Source organism: Malus domestica, chromosome 08, assembly GCF_042453785.1.
Source record: "Malus domestica chromosome 08, GDT2T_hap1".
NCBI classification, from domain to species: domain Eukaryota; kingdom Viridiplantae; phylum Streptophyta; class Magnoliopsida; order Rosales; family Rosaceae; genus Malus; species Malus domestica.
The window spans coordinates 5,078,405-5,095,245 of NC_091668.1; the positions used below are offsets into that span (position 1 = coordinate 5,078,405).

The window sequence follows — 16,841 nt, forward strand, 5'->3', positions numbered from 1 at the left end:
ATTTATAAAGAAATTGTCGAGCTCCGCTCCACTGCCTCGAAACCCCGTGGGCTCACAACCACCAGTCAATCGTGATCCGACACGTCATCCCGAGTAGGAGCCAAAGTCTGACCAGTACACGTGGCGTGCGAATAGCGGTTGAGGAGTAAAAACGAGAGAGGTAAATATTTTGGGAGGTTCTCTTTCATCATCTACTCGTCGTCGCAATAAAAACGAAGCTCCCTCAGAGGAGTGAGAGAGAGAGAGAGAGAGAGAGAGAGTCTGTAGAGAGAGAAAATACTGGACGGTACCGTGAGAGTGAAGAGAGAGAAAGAATGGAGGATCTGGAGGAGCAGGAGGAGGAGGAGGTGCTGGGTTCGAGCTTGACGATGGAGAAGGTGGCGGCGGCCAAGCAGTTCATAGAGAACCACTACAGAGCTCAGATGAAGAACATTCAGGAGCGGAAAGAGAGGTAATCTGCAATCTGCAGCTTCAATTGCTTCTGGGTTTTCATACTTAAGCTTTGTTTGGATTGCTGAATAATGTAGTTTGGGGAAGTAATTCGAGCTCTGAATCGTGAAACTCTTCGGTGTTTGAATTGGGTGTTGTCATTTCATGAATTGGTTTCGATTTCTGCTGTTTGGTTGCTGAGAAAATGTGGGAATAGCGAAATGTGTATTGGTATCGTGGTTTTGTTAGTTGAAAATGTGATTCTTTAATGTTTTGGGTTGAGGAAGTGTGGGGGTGAGTAAAGAAATCAGATTTTTTTTTAAAGATGGAAGCAAGTAGTCATGGGGCAAATGAGGGTCTAATAGGGTAGTTATTCCGTTGGGATAAGAATTGGGGTTTGCGGAATCTGATCCGTGTGGGTTCGGAATCGGTGTTTATTTGGTAATCTTAGATTGTCTTTGTTTGATTTAGGCTGTATAGCAATTAGACTACTACCCTTAGTCCGCATCAGTAATACTCAGATGTTTGATAGAATCCAATCTAGCAAGGGCAGTTCATCTCCCCCGAAGTCTCCCAAATGCCAAGGGGCGGCCTAAAATTTGAGGTTAATGATAGGGTTATTACATTTGCTTTTCATAGAGTTTCACACCAAAGTTCTAGAAGTAAGGTAATTGAAAATAAGAAACTTCTCCTCTCACATACTCCGACTTAACATGAACAAGGGTATTCTGGTGAAAATCATTAAGGCCACTGCCAAATGCTTTAGTTCAAAGATGCAGTGAGTTACCGGCATGATATTTATTTCTGTTGCAGACGATGGGTGTTGGAAAGGAAATTAGCTTCGTCAGATGTGCCAAAGGAGGTACAAGTCAACCTGATTAAAGACTTGGAGCGAAAAGAGACAGAATTTATGCGACTTAAAAGGCACAAGATATGTGTTGATGATTTTGAGCCTTTGACCATCATTGGTAGGGGGGCCTTTGGTGAGGTCTGTATTAAACATAGTATTCTAACGAACGTATTAAACTTTTCATTGACCATTGGACTCGCATTAGCTTGAAGTTCCATTTTATGCTTTAGATGTGGTTGCTAATTGCAGTACACCTTTCCTAATTCACTCTCAAACTACAGGTCCGATTGTGTCGGGAGAAAAAATCTGGCAATATCTACGCCATGAAAAAGTTGAAGAAATCTGAAATGCTGAAGAGAGGACAGGTAATATCACATATGCAACTTTGTTCCAAACCCACCACTGGAACTCATTCCTGGATTTTCATCATTGAAACTTTGCTGTTGATATATTTTTCGTTTTGCCTTATAGGTGGAACATGTTAGAGCTGAAAGAAACTTGCTGGCAGAAGTTGCCAGCCATTGCATAGTTAAACTTTACTACTCCTTCCAGGACGATGAGTACTTATATTTAATAATGGAATATCTGCCTGGGGGTGACATGATGACTCTGCTGATTAGGGAAGACACCTTGACTGAAAGTGTGGCTAAATTTTACATTGCACAGAGCGTACTGGCCATAGAATCTATTCAGAAACACAACTACATACACAGGTTGAAGAATTCTACTAATATCATGTTATTAAATTTTTATTTTGTTACCGGAATACTTGTTAGGTGATGAATTAAGTATGCAATCTTGTCTCACCACTTCATTTTCGCTGCCTCTGCAGAGACATTAAGCCAGACAACCTGCTTCTGGATAAAAATGGTCACATGAAACTCTCGGATTTTGGCCTCTGTAAGCCTCTTGATTGTACAACTTTACCTTCACTGCATGAAAATAGAACTATGGATGATGAAAATATGACAGAACCAATGGATATCGACACATGCGTTCCTGATGCGGATAATCGGAGTAGTTGGAAAAGCCCCGCCGAACAGCTGCAACATTGGCAGATGAACAGGAGGAAGTTGGTATGTTAGCATCTTTACAGACTGGTTTTTGCGGTATATCTTTAGCCTTAACCCGTAGACATTTTCCCCTCACTCTATTGTTTTTTGTTTCTTCGTTTTCTGAAAGGCATTTTCAACTGTGGGGACACCCGACTATATTGCACCTGAAGTGTTATTGAAGAAAGGATATGGAATGGAATGCGACTGGTAAGTTTATACTGCTAATTTATTTTTATTCTCTCTTGCATTCTCTCATCTTTGTGTTTATGATATGTATTGTTTGGTTTAGGTGGTCATTGGGAGCAATAATGTATGAAATGCTTGTTGGTTACCCTCCATTTTATTCAGATGATCCAATAACTACATGCAGAAAGGTAAAATGCTTAACGCTCATGTAAATCTGAGTGCAAAGTTTTTGTGGTGAGTCATAGGTTTGAACTAAGGTCACTTCAGTTTCACATACAAAATTACTCACTGTATTTGTCAATTTACGTCAGATTGTTCATTGGAAAAACCACTTAAAATTTCCAGAAGATGCAAGGTTGACAGCTGAGGCTAAGGATCTTATTTGCAGGTTGCTGTGTGATGTTGAGCATAGGCTAGGGACTGGAGGGGCACATCAAATCAAAGTAAAGCTCTCCTATTTGAATAAATTGTTGTCTTTATCCTCTAATCAGATTTTTTTTCTTTCTTAAATTTCTAAAAACTATGTTGTATTGTATCAGTCTCATCCTTGGTTCAAGGATGTTGTGTGGGACAAACTCTATGAAATGGACGCAGCATTCAAACCAGAAGTGAATGGAGAGCTTGATACCCAAAACTTTATGAAGTTTGATGAGGTATTTTACAAGATCATCCTTCTATTTCTTGTATCATTGTTTATCATCTTCTGCACCGACATCTACTAATATCAGTGCTATAATTAACAGTTCCATTTATCTATACCTTTTAGGTTCTGTACTTTTGCACTACCAAACCTATTGAAATACTGACTTCCGTACATCTTTGCATTTGTGCTTAGTTGGACCCGCCAGCGTCAGCAAGAACTGGATCTTCACGAAAGGTTTGTAACTATAGATGCTGTCTATATACTGATGATATGCAATACATATTTTATAAGACATGATATGTAATACTTTACACAATCAATTGGCATTATGCTCATCTTTTCCCTGAAGAGAAAACCCAAGCTCAATACTGGGTTCCCTTTGTTAAAAAGGCGCCAGAGCCAAGAGAACTGCCATAGGAAAAAGAAAAGATCATAGTGTAGACCTTTTCATCTATGTTTGTCTTCAAGATGACGTAATGCCAAATTACAATTGTTGACTTTAGCCGGCCACCATGAAATCTGCATTAGTGCTGTTTGATGCCAATAATTCTGTTTTTAATTTTCTGAAAAGGGAATTTTCTTGTAAAAAATCAATCTCAATTGGCTTTTGCTTATATCTCAACTTGTGAAACATTATTTTCAGAACTCAGAAGGAATCTGCATTATTAGGCAACGCCTCATTGCCCTTTTGTTATCAATAGAGTTCTCATGTCTATTCTCTAGAGGATCCACAAAAATCTGCAATAGCCTGTTCATACGAACTCGTACCACATGTTTAAGTAATTTATGATTTAGTATGAATGTACAATATGTATTCCTTATCACCTTAAACTTTCATGCAGTTGCAAATGACTCCCAAAGATTTAAGCTTTGTTGGCTATACATACAAGAACTTTGATGCTGTGAAAGGGCTTCGTCAAGCTCTTGGTACGCAATGTTACTCTAATGTTGACTCTTGTTTCCAGAATCGTATAACTTAACTGGAATTACCTGATGTTATTCTGTTATGAACCTAAGCGGATTAAAGCTTATATATTCGCCAATATATGCAGGTGATGCTAGGGTAGATTTTAAAGCTGAACGGGCAGCCAAGGAAGCCGAGTTACAGATGCTTGCATCAGCCGGTGATCCCATGTTACCATAACACCAAATCCCTGGGGACAAAAGGTGACAAGATATATACTCATGTCCTTAATTCGGGTTCATATTCAAAGAAACTTGGCATATCTTTCAAATTGGCTGCCGCGTAGCTTGCAATATAAACATTTTAAGTGTACAGTAACTGTAACTATTGAAGAACTTCATAAAAGCCCGGAAAAAGAGGCGAGTGAGAGACTTCAGTAATTAGGTCTTGTGAATTAGAATTTTAGAATTAATGTAGCCTGAGAATTCTGGGAACCGGCTGTCCTGACTGCCCAGGTTGGCAGTATTGTGCAATGCCTTCTCTCGTGGCAGTTTCTGGTTGAAGTACCAAGTATTCATGGCCAAATTACCAAGAAACTCAGTAGCCATTTGACAAGTAACTTTTCTCTCTGTTGTGTTTGTTTAAGGCTTTTAAGGGATGGACTTGAAATTTGCTATGAAATGAAATATTTGTGTAAATATATTGCTTCAATTTTCATACCTCCATATTATATATCATATGCCTCTTACTCTGGCCAAAATGGAATTTTACAAATGTATGTATAAGGTTTTTTTGTTGTTGTTGTTAAATATGTCAATTCCTTGAACTTCGAGGTTGTTACAAGTGGGAGAGACTGTACTGCGGTGACATGACAGATTTTCTCCGCTGGAGTGTCTTGGGGCATGTTTGGGTGAGGGAATTCCAAATTCCAAGGGATTTAGACAAAGTGAGGCAGAAAATTGGTCACAAAAAGTTGCACATGAGGGATTAGAAATGCACCGTATGAGCAGTACAATGGAGTGTAAGAGGGATTTGTAGGACTCATGTAGTTATTTCTAATTCCTCCTATCTAACTTTTTATGATCCATTTCTTCATCACTATGCCTAAATCCCTCACTCAAATATACCCTTGAAGAATTTCGAGCCTTCTTTTCTCTCCTAGCTTTCCTGTTCTGTTTTTATTTATTTGACCGATATTCTAACTGAACTTAAATTAGAGAAGAGGTGTCAAACCAAGATGTTTTGTAAAAAGACATTGTGTAAACCAACTTGGTTACGCTTAAGTTTGCTACTTTCATTTTTCTGTTTAAAATTGGAGATTTTCACACATAAAAATGGGAAGCCTTTTGTTGCCTTTTTTTAAAATATTCTTGAAAATCCAACATGTTCTTCCAATCGTAGAAAAAGATAAATCACAACGAATTTTCAGTACCAAAAAAATAAATAAATAAATAAAAGGAAAATTAATGAAAATGGTTTGAAAATTTTGAGTTTTAACGATAAGGTTAAGTGAATAGTACTAGGATTGACTTTTTAGTGTAAAAATGTGATTTTTTGTTAAAGTGAACAGTACCTAAAGCTTTTCGTTAAAATTTCCAATAAATAAAAGCCATTTGGGCTCAGCAGGCTATAACTCTCTCTGGCCCACTAAAATCTGAGACCCAATAGGAATTCACTAGACAAAGTCCACCAAGTGGGCCTTAATTTTAAGCTCTGTAATTCGCGTCAGTCAGTGACGTCGTTTTATTACACAGGTCAGCAGTTATCCGGATTGGGACATCATCCCTTTAGGTTTCAGGATGTTTTTGTCAAGAAAAAATAAAAAATTTACACTGGACATTATTTTAATTTTCCATCTGTTTTCAGATCAATATTTATGGAGAAACCTTTTCCAAATCGATATTTTTTTAATCAACTTACATAAATTGGGATTTTCCGTTATTTTAACGTTTCAGTTCAATATTATGTATCTCTATATGAGACCGAATGATCGTTAATTATTTAGTTAATTATTTGCTTTAGTCAACTAGATACAGCAAACTCTGAATAATTAAGCTCAAAATTGTCAGCCTCCTCCCAACCTAATAATACAGTTAGCAAGTTGAAAGGAAATATAATGAAAATAAAAATTAAATCTAAGTTTGGATGGACGGTTTCACTTTTCATAAGACGTGAAAGTTTTTCACAATTTTGGATTAACCAAACACACGAAGGGAAGTGATTTCTCACCTCGAACTCATTTCTTTAAAAACCAAGTGCAAATCTTAGAAGAGGTTCTAAGTTCGAATATCCATTATCACTAATCCACGCAATATATTTTAAATTTGTATATAACCACTATGTATTTAGGCCTAAAATTTGAAGCATATTTTCTCAAAGTTGGTATTCAGATCATATCGTGATTTACTATGGCTACCGTAGGATAATTTGTTTTTCCTCTTCCTTTTTTGGTTTGTTTGTTAAATCAGATGTTGGAATTTAGAAAATGAAAAGCCTTTTCTTAAATGCATTGCGTAAATGCTCTCAATTACTCAAACTACAAACCCCTTGCGATTTTCATATGCTTCTTTTTAATGTTTTACAAAATAATTAACCCACCTTCCATAAAGGTAAGATGGAGTTTGTTGGTAATACAAAATTTTAAACCAAGTGAGTGCTTCATTTTATAAACCAATACAAATACTTACAACTTTAAGTCTTTTTTTTTTTAATTTTTATAAATTTATTATTATTAAAGAAGCGAAAAAAGTTCGAAACTATTATAACCCAACACTCTATTAAAATTTTTGTCTACACTTTATAAGATCTATATGAGTATTAAACATTACCGATCTATCAAGATAAAAGAATAAATTATGATAAGTTTGTTGCAATTCCTAATCATTGTTGCGTATAATATCCGCCAACATTAATAATGAGATTTCTGCCATTTATAAAAACATATTAAAACATTGGAAGAAACAAAAGAAATTTATAACAAAATTTTTTAATTAGGACAACAAGTACACAAGATAAGACTGTCTAGGCAGGATACCAGAGAAAGATCCTCCCTCTTATTAACAAAAATTTATAGACTTATAAAAATAAAAAAATTAAAAAAAATCCTTTGAAGCATTTTCCTTTTGATAATAATTTAGGATTAGAGAATTAAAAGGGAAGGATCATGGGATGGGTGGAGATGCTTTAATATGCTCTTCAGGATTTGACATGTGTAACCTTTTTCTCACTCTTCAAATTCACTCCCCTGTCTGTCTCTTGTCCTTTTTAACTCCATTATTTCTTATTATTTTTACTTTTTCTGGTATATTTCTCTCTCCACTCCCTTTCTTGCGTTTGCAGGTCTCAACTCTCTCCAGCTACATTTATTAATATTAAAGCAGTCATCTTTGAGCTGGGTTTTTTAATTGGTAAGCTTCCCATATCTTGTTTTCTTGATTTCTTTGATACTTTTCATGGATTTCAGCTGTTTAAATAAAGTTTAGAGAGAGGGAGGGAAAGGAGGGAGGGAAGGAAAGACTACACGGTTGACAAATAAGGTAGTGATTCTTCTTCTTTTACCTTCTTGCCTTTTCCTGCTTGATAATTGTCATAATTATTTGTAGAGAGAGAGGGAGGGGAGAAGAGAGAGAGAGAGAGAGAGAGAGAGAGTTGAATTACGAGAGGCAGAGATAGGTTGCCCCAGATCCAGGGAAGTCTAAGTTAATATTGATGGGAAAAAGTTGCTTTCTTTGATAGGGTTGGGTTTTCATGTGACCCTTGGGGCTTTGCCTTAGTTGGGTTTCTTTCTCATGACCTCCTTTTCTGTCTTTTTTCTTTCTTGTGCTTTGATAAGTGGTTGGTTCTAAATTTAATCTGATTTTTGTACTTTTTTCTAATTTTACAGTTTTTTTTTCTTTTCATTTGTGCATTTAAAGCTTGTATCTTTCTGGGTTGTAGTTGATGAGAAGAGTGAAGAGAAGAAGTTGAAAAGGGCTCACAACCTGTCAATTTAGTAATATTAAAGTCCAATTTCCAAAAATGGAAGTGTGGATCCATTGTTGATGACCAGATCTGACTACTCATTTCATTTTCCACCACCCTTTTTAGCTCATCCATACGTTCACATCTCCTGAATTTTGAACCGTCTTTTCGCCTTTATTCGGGTGCCCTCAGGCATGGAAAATGGCCCGTTAGAACCCACCGTTCACATTCCGAAATCATTCTCAATAGGGGGAGAAAGTCTTCGATTAATTGAGAAATGACAGGTTGTGTGATGTTGGAGGGATTGGAGGGTAACTTTTTGTACTGCCCAGATAAGGATTTTCATGGAGGATATGTCTCCGGCGGTCGCGTTGCCATTTAGAGTAGGTAACTCAGTCTGTGATAACCCAACCATAGCTGCCCACATCGATATCACAAGCCTTAAGCTAATGAAAAACACGGCGGGGTTTTTATCTGGTTCTGTCACCATGGGTTCCAGTGAGACAGTTGCAGCTGGTGAAGAGGATTGTAATTGTAGTTGCTCAGGTAATGATAATTTTGGAACAGTTTCTGCGCCGAAAGAGGACAAGGGAGGGGGAGCTCCTTTGTTGGATATGATATCTCAAGACGAACGCAATTGGGTTTCTTCTGCTGATTTGGTAGGCCGTGAGAGTGAGGACGATGATTCTTTATCATTGGAAGGCGATCAGGTTCTTGATAGCTTTTGTTCAGTCTCAGTGGCGAGTGAGTCAAGTAGCTTGTGTTTAGAGGACTTCCTTGTCTACGAGATTGGTCCTGATGCAGGCACACTGAGTTCTGTAGACACGGAGCAGAGCATTTGCTGTGTTGATGTTGTCGATAAGGCTACAGATTTAGGTGATTCAAATTTTGAGACAGAGATCACAAGTGACCCCCTTGCTGTGACAGGGAACCCTGAGGAAGAAATTGGCGATGGGTCTGATCCAAAGCCATCTGCAGTTGTTGATCAATTACCTGTGGAAACGGGGGCCAAAGAAACAGTCAGCCGCAGTGTTTTTGAGGTAGACTATGTGCCGCTTTGGGGGTTTACATCCGTGATTGGAAGAAGACCAGAGATGGAAGATGCACTTGCCGCTATACCACAATTTTTGAAGATTCCAATTCAAATGCTGATTGGTGACCGCATACTTGATGGCTTGAGCAAGTGTTTACACCAAACTGTGCATTTCTTTGGAGTCTATGATGGTCATGGAGGCTCTCAGGTACCATTTCCTAATCCTTACGTGTTCCATGGGCAACTTTTTCCTTCTGCATAACATGCGCATAATGTCTTTCTACCGGTATTTTATTTTCATGGAATCGGCTTTAATTTTGTTTAGGTTGCAAACTATTGTCGTGATCGCGTTCATTTGGCTTTGGTTGAAGAGATAGAATCTGTTAAGGAAGGCCTAGTTAGTGTAAGTATCAAAGACAATTGCCAAGCGCAATGGACAAATGCATTTACGAATTGTTTTCTTAAGGTTGATACTGAGGTTGGAGGGAAGGCTGGTGTTGAGCCCATTGCCCCAGAAACTGTTGGTTCCACTGCTGTTGTTGCCCTTATTTGCTCGTCTCATATCATAGTAGCAAACTGTGGAGATTCGAGAGCAGTTCTGTGTCGTGGTAAAGAACCCATGGCATTGTCGGTGGATCATAAAGTAAGACATTGTCTAACCGAAGTCTTGTATCTTATAGTTTATTACTGATTGTGGAAACTGATCTGCATTTGTTGTATTTTGTCGTAAATTCTTGTGTATGGAACAATCGGTTGTAGCCAATTCGGGAAGATGAATATGCAAGGATTGAAGCAGCTGGAGGCAAGGTCATACAATGGAATGGCCATCGTGTGTTTGGAGTTCTTGCTATGTCAAGGTCTATAGGTATGTGCTTCACCATGGTTTTTTCTTCTGTTCTCGTAGAAACCTTTGTAGTACTTCACCGAATGCTATATATACAATAGATTTGATGCTAGGTCCCAAATATGATGGTACGTTTAGATGCACAAAGACGTTTCGGTGACCAAAGTACATAGAAAAGCTTTGTCCTACTCTAAAGCTTGAGCAGTTCAACAGTAAAGTTGAATTTCAACTTTTGTTTTGGGTTTGCAGGCGATAGATATTTAAAACCGTGGATCATTCCAGAACCAGAAGTGATGTTTATTCCCCGGACAAAAGACGACGAATGCCTAATTTTAGCCAGTGATGGTCTATGGGACGTTATGTCAAACGAAGAAGTGTGTGACCTTGCTCGGAGAAGAATACTCCTCTGGCACAAGAAGAATGGCGCAGATGGACTTCCGCAGGAAAGAGGCGAAGGAATTGATCCCGCTGCCCAGGCAGCTGCGGAGTTTCTTTCAAACCGTGCCCTTCAAAAAGGAAGCAAGGACAACATTACTGTGATTGTGGTAGATTTGAAAGCTCAAAGGAAGTTTAAAAGCAAAACATGATCGGTTCCTTCATCTCCCATTTGATCTGTAGCTGTATGATATAAGAACTTTCGTATGATCTGATTTATCGTGTTGCCCGTTTGTTTTTCGCCCGGGCTTCATTGCTTAATCCGAACCGCACGCAGTCTGTATGTACCATAGAACATCTGCTGTACACTGCCGAGCTGTGGCTGTGTAAATCTCAGCTGCTTTGTAGAAGGAAAAAAATATAGGAATATGGTGGCAGTGTGATGCTTTTAAATTGTATTCATTATGCCTCCGAGTTAAAAGAAAAAGCTCAGTGGGGGTATTTACTTAGTCTATTATTTCAATCTTAGTGCTTATAAAATTACTAAATTTGGAACTTGCTTGCCACCTGTAATGATCTTGCATGAACAAAAAGGAATCCGGATCCTCGTCGGGTCCTCTTTGTGAGGATCTCAGGGATACGTCAATCCCGTTCGTTCATCGTACATCGTGTGGTCAGAAATTATTTTAATTTTTTTATTTAAAATTAAACACAAATAATATTTGACAAAAATTGACCGCACGATGTACGACGAACAGACACGATTCACGGATTCTCGGGATCCTCACCGAAAGGATCCTGTTGGAACAAAAAGGGATTTTCATGTTGCTGTTTTCTCCTTCTGCACTCATCTCATTGTTTTTATTATCTTATCGTTGATTTTTCTTAAATTTACTCGAGAAGAATGAGGGCAGGGGAAAATGATAGTGCGGCAATCACCGCTTAAACAAAAAAGTAAGCAGAAAGAACCATAACAATTACCTATCCAATCAAGCGGAGTAACCTAATGTGATTAAAATGAGATTCAAGTAATGGAGAAATTTTTAAGTGAAGACGACATGGTGGTACACTAAGTGTCACAATAAAAGTGGTTATAATTTTTTTTTTCAAGTATCCAACCACTTATGAGACTTGGTATACCAAGACATGTACCCGGTGCATTTAAAAATCTCTCCGAGTAATGGTTGCATTTTTCATGAGAGTGCAAGTCATAATCAAGGCAAACCAGGTACTTTTATTATTTACATTATGTCTCTTTATTCTTTGTTTTGGCAAATTTAAGTTACATAAGCTTTGGAAATACATTCCCAGAGATGATCTTCGTTAGAAAACAGCAGCAGCCAAACGTGGAATCCTAGTATTTCCGGCGTGCCAACTCCGTCACGACGTCGGCAAGGTCTTTCTCGCTCTGAACACTCTGAACCCAATTGGCGTTGATTTGCACCCGCTCAATGCTCTGCTTCAAGGTTCTGGTTATCGCAGGGTTGGGACGGGGTTTGAAGAACTCATCTACTTCCTTAACCTTGTCAAACGAAGCAAACTGCATGGGAATGTAGGAGGAAATGATAAGGCATTAGTAATCTAAGTTGCAAAACAAAAAGACCTCGAGGATAAGAAGGAAAGTTTGTAGAGAAAGAAAGAACGAACCGGTGAAACAATTGAACTGACAAAGCGAGTGATTAGAAATCCAGACCCCCAGGTCTTTGAGATGTGCTCCCAGTTATCCTGTGTTTCGGGCAATCCAAATGAAAAAATGAATCACAGTAACGAAAGTGGGAAGAAAGATAAAATCTATGAAAGTGGAAACATTTCGTAGCATGTTGTAAATTGGTGAGAGAGGTACCTTCATCCACGTCCAAGCTGTTTCCCGACCTTCATTACTAACAGCAAGGCCAAAGACAGCATCCTGACTGCGAACCTGCGTAGACGGGCATTAAAGTCATATATCATCAAGCTTTGAATTCTCAAAATTATTACTAATAAGTAAAACTTCAACCTCCAATTAAGAGAAAGAAAATCTGAAGTACCTCAGGAGTCAATATAAAGTTGAGAACCTCCAGTGTAATATTGGGATCGGGACAAGACGCTAATGAACCTACAGGCACAGACACATCGATTACTGCTACAATCTAACAGCCTCTACGTTCAGCAATATTTTCCTATTTTCTTATATTTACCTAGAATGCGGGTTTTCTCCTGGCTTAGATCACTCTCTCTGTAGACTCTAAGAAGAGATTCGTAGCCTGATCGGTTAGATAAGCTTGTTCTTTGCATTACAGCCACATATGCTGCCTGCAACAGTAGTCCATAATTAACATCAACGATGAACTTAAAAGGTTAATTGTGTATGTGTAATTTAATTAACGATTTACATCAAAGCAACCTTTCTAATGTCAGGGGGAAGGAGGGGCGTGTTTCTGTCTTCTAAAAACGCATGAAAACGCCTACTTGCTTCATCTAACGTCAGGTCATGACCAAAAACAGCAAGTGCATTCAAAACGTCTCCTCTCAACATTGCATCTAAATGGCTTTCGCCGGGTTTAGGCTGCCAACCAAGCCTCCTGTAAAGAAATTCCATCATAAATGATAAACTTTAAACAAAATTAAAGAAAAAGACAGAAGCAAATCTTGTGGATCCTGATAGTTTATCTACGTAGGCATTTGAGTTGTTAAGAAAAGAGCAAGCTTACTCTGCGGAATACTGGAAAAGTCCAATAAAGAATTGTTTAATGTGATCCAGTAGTCCGGGTACAGCATCAGCTGCAATTCTTGCCAGATAATAACTTATCTGTGAAAAGTGAGGACCGGAATCAGGCTAAGGCTATAAATGCAGTGACATAAACACAATGCAGGGAAGATCATTACAGTAATCAAATTTGACAGAACGATATAGTCAAGGTCCTCTCTGTAAGCACTCAACAAGGTAAGCAATGAAGCAAAAGACTGCTTGCGAGACATTGACAGGGCAAATGAATCATCCAAAATGCCTGTTAAAGGAAAAAAAAAATTGAGGAAAAATTTCACTATCAAAGAGTTAAACAAGCACATGTACGAAATGATGGTTACCAAATCTGTCAGTTTCAGACAATTGTTTCTTTTCAATAGCGTTTCTAAGTGCAGCTGCAAGTTCATCCTCATATTTCACTCTGTAAAAACCAGTCTGATCCACATTGACTTTTATCCAACTGAATAATGCGTTGTCTTTGTTGCTTGTGCCTCCACATCCAGCCTTTCCTACTGAGCAACCCAGAAATTCCTTTATGTCAAGAGTTTCAGACTTCGATTGTAGTAGGAAATTCTTGCGCACATCGTACGAGCCACAGGATAATGTGATCGGCACAATCCATTGCCCATCGCCTTGGGAACCGCTTGAGTAGAATTGTGTCTGCCATACATTAATTTACTTATTAGATCTTTGTTTGTGTCCTTGTACCATGGAATAAAACCTAAACTAATGACTGAACAGCTTATATATGCAATAGAGCTCGAGAGGTTCTTTCAGAAGTTCCTTTGATAATCAAACAACTTTGAAAGAAGCAAACATAAGGATACCTGATCAAACTCCAATTTCTGATCTTTGATTTTGACAGAAATAACCGGGTAACCTTTTTGCTGTGTCCATGAATTCATTAGCTTGTTTACAGGTTCACCAGATCCCTCCTCAAGGGCAGCCCACAAATCTTCTGTCTTCGCATTTGAGTAAGCATGCTTTTTGATATACGAAGCAAGTGACCTCTGGATGCATTAAAAAGTAGCATGCAATTAACTCTGTAACTTTTTTATATCCTAGAAAATAAGATAGTTCCTTCAACCTTCAAGCACACTAACTGACAAATCAAAGAACATACCTGGAAGACTTCAGCACCTAGATAGCTTTGCAGCATCCGAATAACAGAAGCACCTTTTTTATAGCTTATCGCATCGAATATTTCATCAACCTCAGCAGCATGATTGATCTCCACCTGGCCAAAAAGAAAACGATTAAACCATAATATACCAGAGATACATGTATACATAAATACTCTCCAATTATTAACACCTTGAAAACTATAGTGGTGAATAATACCATTTAAAGCCTTCTATGTAGATGATCAAGATTCGATGCTAGGAAACAGTAAACTTCAGGAAAAAAAAATTAAAATGAAACCCATGAAAAACCAGGTCCACAAATAAGTACCTCAATGGGGTGAGATTCTTCAAGCCCATCCAGCTTAAGACCAGCAGTGAGTTCATCAAGAAACTGAGTCCATATTTTCCACTCTGGGAACAAGCTATCAGTAGCTAAATAGCTCACCTAATGACATTAAAATACTTTCTTTTAAGTACAAAAGCATGGAAACTAACAACTAACAATTATAGCAATGATATGAAGTGATACCCATGTTGCAAATCCCTCATTCAGCCATAAATGCGTCCACCATTCCATAGTTACAAGATTGCCAAACCACTGGTGTGCCAATTCATGTGCCACGACAGTCGCAACCTTTTACCAAAACCAAATAGAGTGATTAAACGTATCATTGGGTGCAAAAACTATACTCCCCTACCATATTAACCAAGATAAATTCTGAAAGCAGTAACATTCAGGATTCGCATTTTACCCTTTGCTTGTTGGCAGCTGCAGAATGTTTTTCATCAAAAAGCAAAGCTGTTTCTCGGTATGTAACTAAACCATAATTCTCCATGGCGCCGGAAGAAAAATCAGGTATTGCAATCATATCCAATTTGGGCAACAGATATGGCATGGCAAAGTAACTGCAGAACTTATCATCAATAAGTTCATATTGAATGGAATGTAATGCAGCATAAGTATGAAAAGGAAAAAAAAATCTAGAGAAACTGCTACTTTTAGTTGATAACACGCATCAAGAGCAATTGCCAACTTGGATATGAATGATTGGTAACTTTCACACATACTCTTTGTACAATTCAAGTGTCTTGACAGCAACGTGCAAAGCAAACTTCCCTTGGTCTGCCTTACCAACTTGACAATATACCCGCACTTTGACCCCTATAATGACATCAAATGTGACATCATCAAGAAAAAGGTTGCATTGACATACAGATGAAACGAGGGATATTGTGTAGGAGTTTACCATCAGAAGTATGATCTTCAACGTAATCAAACAATCCGACAACAACAGCCACCAAATATGTAGACATAATTGGTGTTTCTGCATATGAAACTGTCTTCAGATGTCCATTCACTTTTTCTTCTTGAATCGGCATGTTGGAAAGGGCTACTAGTTCAGACGGAACACCATCAAGGGTAATCTTGAATGTAGCCTGCCAATCAAATAGCCAGTAAGTCATAAATTCTAGATTTGAACAATTTAACCAGAACGGGAAGATTGATTTCTCATCTATAATACCATCATAAACAACAGATAACTTTTTTCCTATTCTCAAAAAATGCATTTATAACAATGTATTTACAGAACGGTGTAAACAATATCACTTGATACTGATGAAAATCAACATCTTAACTCAACTGTGTGCGTGAGAGAGAGAGAGAGAGAGAGAGAGAGAGAGAGAGAGAGGATAACCTTGCAAGCAGGTTCATCCCAGCACGGAAAGCACCGCCTGGCATCAACAGGCTCAAACTGTGTAACTGCCATATTTTTCTTCTCACCGTTGTGCTCATATGTACTGCACGAAACAAATCAAATCTTAGACATATCTATACCATTAGGACAAGATAATACTGAACGAACAATCGAAGATGGACTGCGCAAAAGTTCCTGCATTCAAAAACTACCTTCTGTAGAAACCCTTCATCTTGTCATTCAAAATTCCTTCAAATTCAATAGCCAAAACTCCAGACCCAATCGGAAGCGTCTCGCCAAATTCCAAAACCAAAATTCCATCCTCTTCGAACGTCTCGGCCTTCGAAGGCTTGAAAACCTGCTCAAACTGTCAAACATTCATTTACTCAGTCAGTAAAGACACAAGTAGCCAAACAACGCACGAAATGAATTCCAAATAATCTTTCCATTTCCTACATTATCCGTGCAGCCATACAAGGCAGCAAAGTTGACAAACATCCTATCAATTCGAATCCATTCACTTGCTCACAAATCATTAACAGAGCAGTGATTAAACCAAAATTAAAACTAATCAACGATTGATTAATTGAACTTAGTTTTACTAATCAAGTATTAATTAACAAATCAACCTAAAAACAATGAAATTTCATCAGCCAAACACCTCAATCTCCTTTCTATTTTCTTTTTTTTCCTCAGTTCCACAAATTTGAAGAGCAAAGCGCATCGATTACCTTGAACAAGCCTCCGTGAGTGAAAGAGACGGAGCCCGCATTGACGGAAAGCTCGGCGGCGTTGAGGACGATGAATTTGGTATCGGCGACGACATCGAGGTCGATGTCGACGGAGCCGCCGAATTTGCAGGCGGCGAGGTCCGGCTTCAGCCTTACATCGTACCGTTTCGGGACGGCGAATTTCGGAAGCCGGGGCTGGCCTTTGAACTGCTCCATGGCAGCGACGACGACTGTGATACTTGCAAGCTGCGAGAGTTTTTCGAGTTCAGACTTCGAAAGTGTGTG

The 16,841-nt window shown here is 38.4% G+C and overlaps 3 protein-coding genes across 7 annotated transcripts; 2 read left to right on the top strand and 1 right to left on the bottom strand.

The window, feature by feature from the left end:
• The first annotated feature begins 185 nt into the window (after nucleotides 1–185).
• Nucleotides 186–4,765, top strand: LOC103440782 (uncharacterized). The gene is made up of 12 exons (XM_008379483.4): nucleotides 186–451; nucleotides 1,243–1,417; nucleotides 1,561–1,644; nucleotides 1,751–1,992; nucleotides 2,112–2,355; nucleotides 2,462–2,541; nucleotides 2,624–2,708; nucleotides 2,832–2,963; nucleotides 3,060–3,173; nucleotides 3,356–3,397; nucleotides 4,006–4,090; nucleotides 4,216–4,765. The coding sequence occupies exons 1-12, from the start codon at nucleotides 315–317 to the stop codon at nucleotides 4,305–4,307; spliced, it is 1,512 nt and encodes a 503-aa protein (XP_008377705.3). The 5' UTR covers nucleotides 186–314; the 3' UTR covers nucleotides 4,308–4,765.
• Nucleotides 4,766–7,247: 2,482 nt separating this feature from the next.
• On the top strand, nucleotides 7,248–10,834 carry LOC103440783 (protein phosphatase 2C 50-like). 4 transcript variants are annotated; one of them, XM_070826666.1, is made up of 6 exons: nucleotides 7,248–7,406; nucleotides 7,531–7,603; nucleotides 8,004–9,268; nucleotides 9,386–9,703; nucleotides 9,820–9,925; nucleotides 10,154–10,834. In XM_070826666.1, the coding sequence occupies exons 3-6, from the start codon at nucleotides 8,372–8,374 to the stop codon at nucleotides 10,489–10,491; spliced, it is 1,659 nt and encodes a 552-aa protein (XP_070682767.1). In that variant the 5' UTR covers nucleotides 7,248–7,406; nucleotides 7,531–7,603; nucleotides 8,004–8,371; the 3' UTR covers nucleotides 10,492–10,834. The 4 variants fall into 4 exon arrangements, with proteins under 4 accessions (XP_070682767.1, XP_008377708.3, XP_070682766.1 ...); XM_070826665.1 differs by having other exon boundaries at nucleotides 7,322–7,406; nucleotides 7,982–9,268; XM_008379486.4 differs by lacking the exon at nucleotides 7,531–7,603 and having other exon boundaries at nucleotides 7,315–7,474; nucleotides 7,982–9,268.
• Nucleotides 10,835–11,493: 659 nt separating this feature from the next.
• Nucleotides 11,494–16,841, bottom strand: LOC103440784 (aminopeptidase M1-like). 2 transcript variants are annotated; one of them, XM_008379489.3, is made up of 19 exons: nucleotides 16,557–16,841; nucleotides 16,038–16,183; nucleotides 15,826–15,928; nucleotides 15,376–15,565; nucleotides 15,197–15,290; nucleotides 14,881–15,034; nucleotides 14,658–14,762; nucleotides 14,457–14,573; nucleotides 14,128–14,241; nucleotides 13,832–14,014; nucleotides 13,346–13,664; nucleotides 13,145–13,266; nucleotides 12,970–13,067; nucleotides 12,663–12,840; nucleotides 12,457–12,571; nucleotides 12,307–12,374; nucleotides 12,123–12,197; nucleotides 11,927–12,004; nucleotides 11,494–11,819 (listed from the first exon to the last, which is right to left on the bottom strand). In XM_008379489.3, exons 1-19 carry the CDS (start codon nucleotides 16,770–16,772, stop codon nucleotides 11,634–11,636), a joined length of 2,661 nt encoding a protein of 886 aa, XP_008377711.3. In that variant the 5' UTR covers nucleotides 16,773–16,841; the 3' UTR covers nucleotides 11,494–11,633. The 2 variants fall into 2 exon arrangements, with proteins under 2 accessions (XP_008377711.3, XP_028962608.2); XM_029106775.2 differs by having other exon boundaries at nucleotides 16,038–16,192.

Bases quoted from the DNA above. Each gene is read 5' to 3' on its own strand.
- LOC103440783 (XM_070826666.1), top strand. From the start codon at position 8,372: ATGGAGGATATGTCTCCGGCGGTCGCGTTGCCATTTAGAGTAGGTAAC. The intron at 9,704-9,819 runs GTAAGACATTGT...AATCGGTTGTAG, and splicing joins CATTGTCGGTGGATCATAAA to CCAATTCGGGAAGATGAATA. The intron at 9,926-10,153 runs GTATGTGCTTCA...TTGGGTTTGCAG, and splicing joins TGCTATGTCAAGGTCTATAG to GCGATAGATATTTAAAACCG.
- LOC103440782 (XM_008379483.4), top strand. From the start codon at position 315: ATGGAGGATCTGGAGGAGCAGGAGGAGGAGGAGGTGCTGGGTTCGAGC. The intron at 2,356-2,461 runs GTATGTTAGCAT...GTTTTCTGAAAG, and splicing joins AGATGAACAGGAGGAAGTTG to GCATTTTCAACTGTGGGGAC. The intron at 2,542-2,623 runs GTAAGTTTATAC...TGTTTGGTTTAG, and splicing joins TATGGAATGGAATGCGACTG to GTGGTCATTGGGAGCAATAA.
- LOC103440784 (XM_029106775.2), bottom strand. From the start codon at position 16,772: ATGGAGCAGTTCAAAGGCCAGCCCCGGCTTCCGAAATTCGCCGTCCCG. The intron at 15,566-15,825 runs GTTATCCTCTCT...TTTGATTGGCAG, and splicing joins GGGATGAACCTGCTTGCAAG to GCTACATTCAAGATTACCCT. The intron at 13,665-13,831 runs GTATCCTTATGT...AATGTATGGCAG, and splicing joins AGAAATTGGAGTTTGATCAG to ACACAATTCTACTCAAGCGG.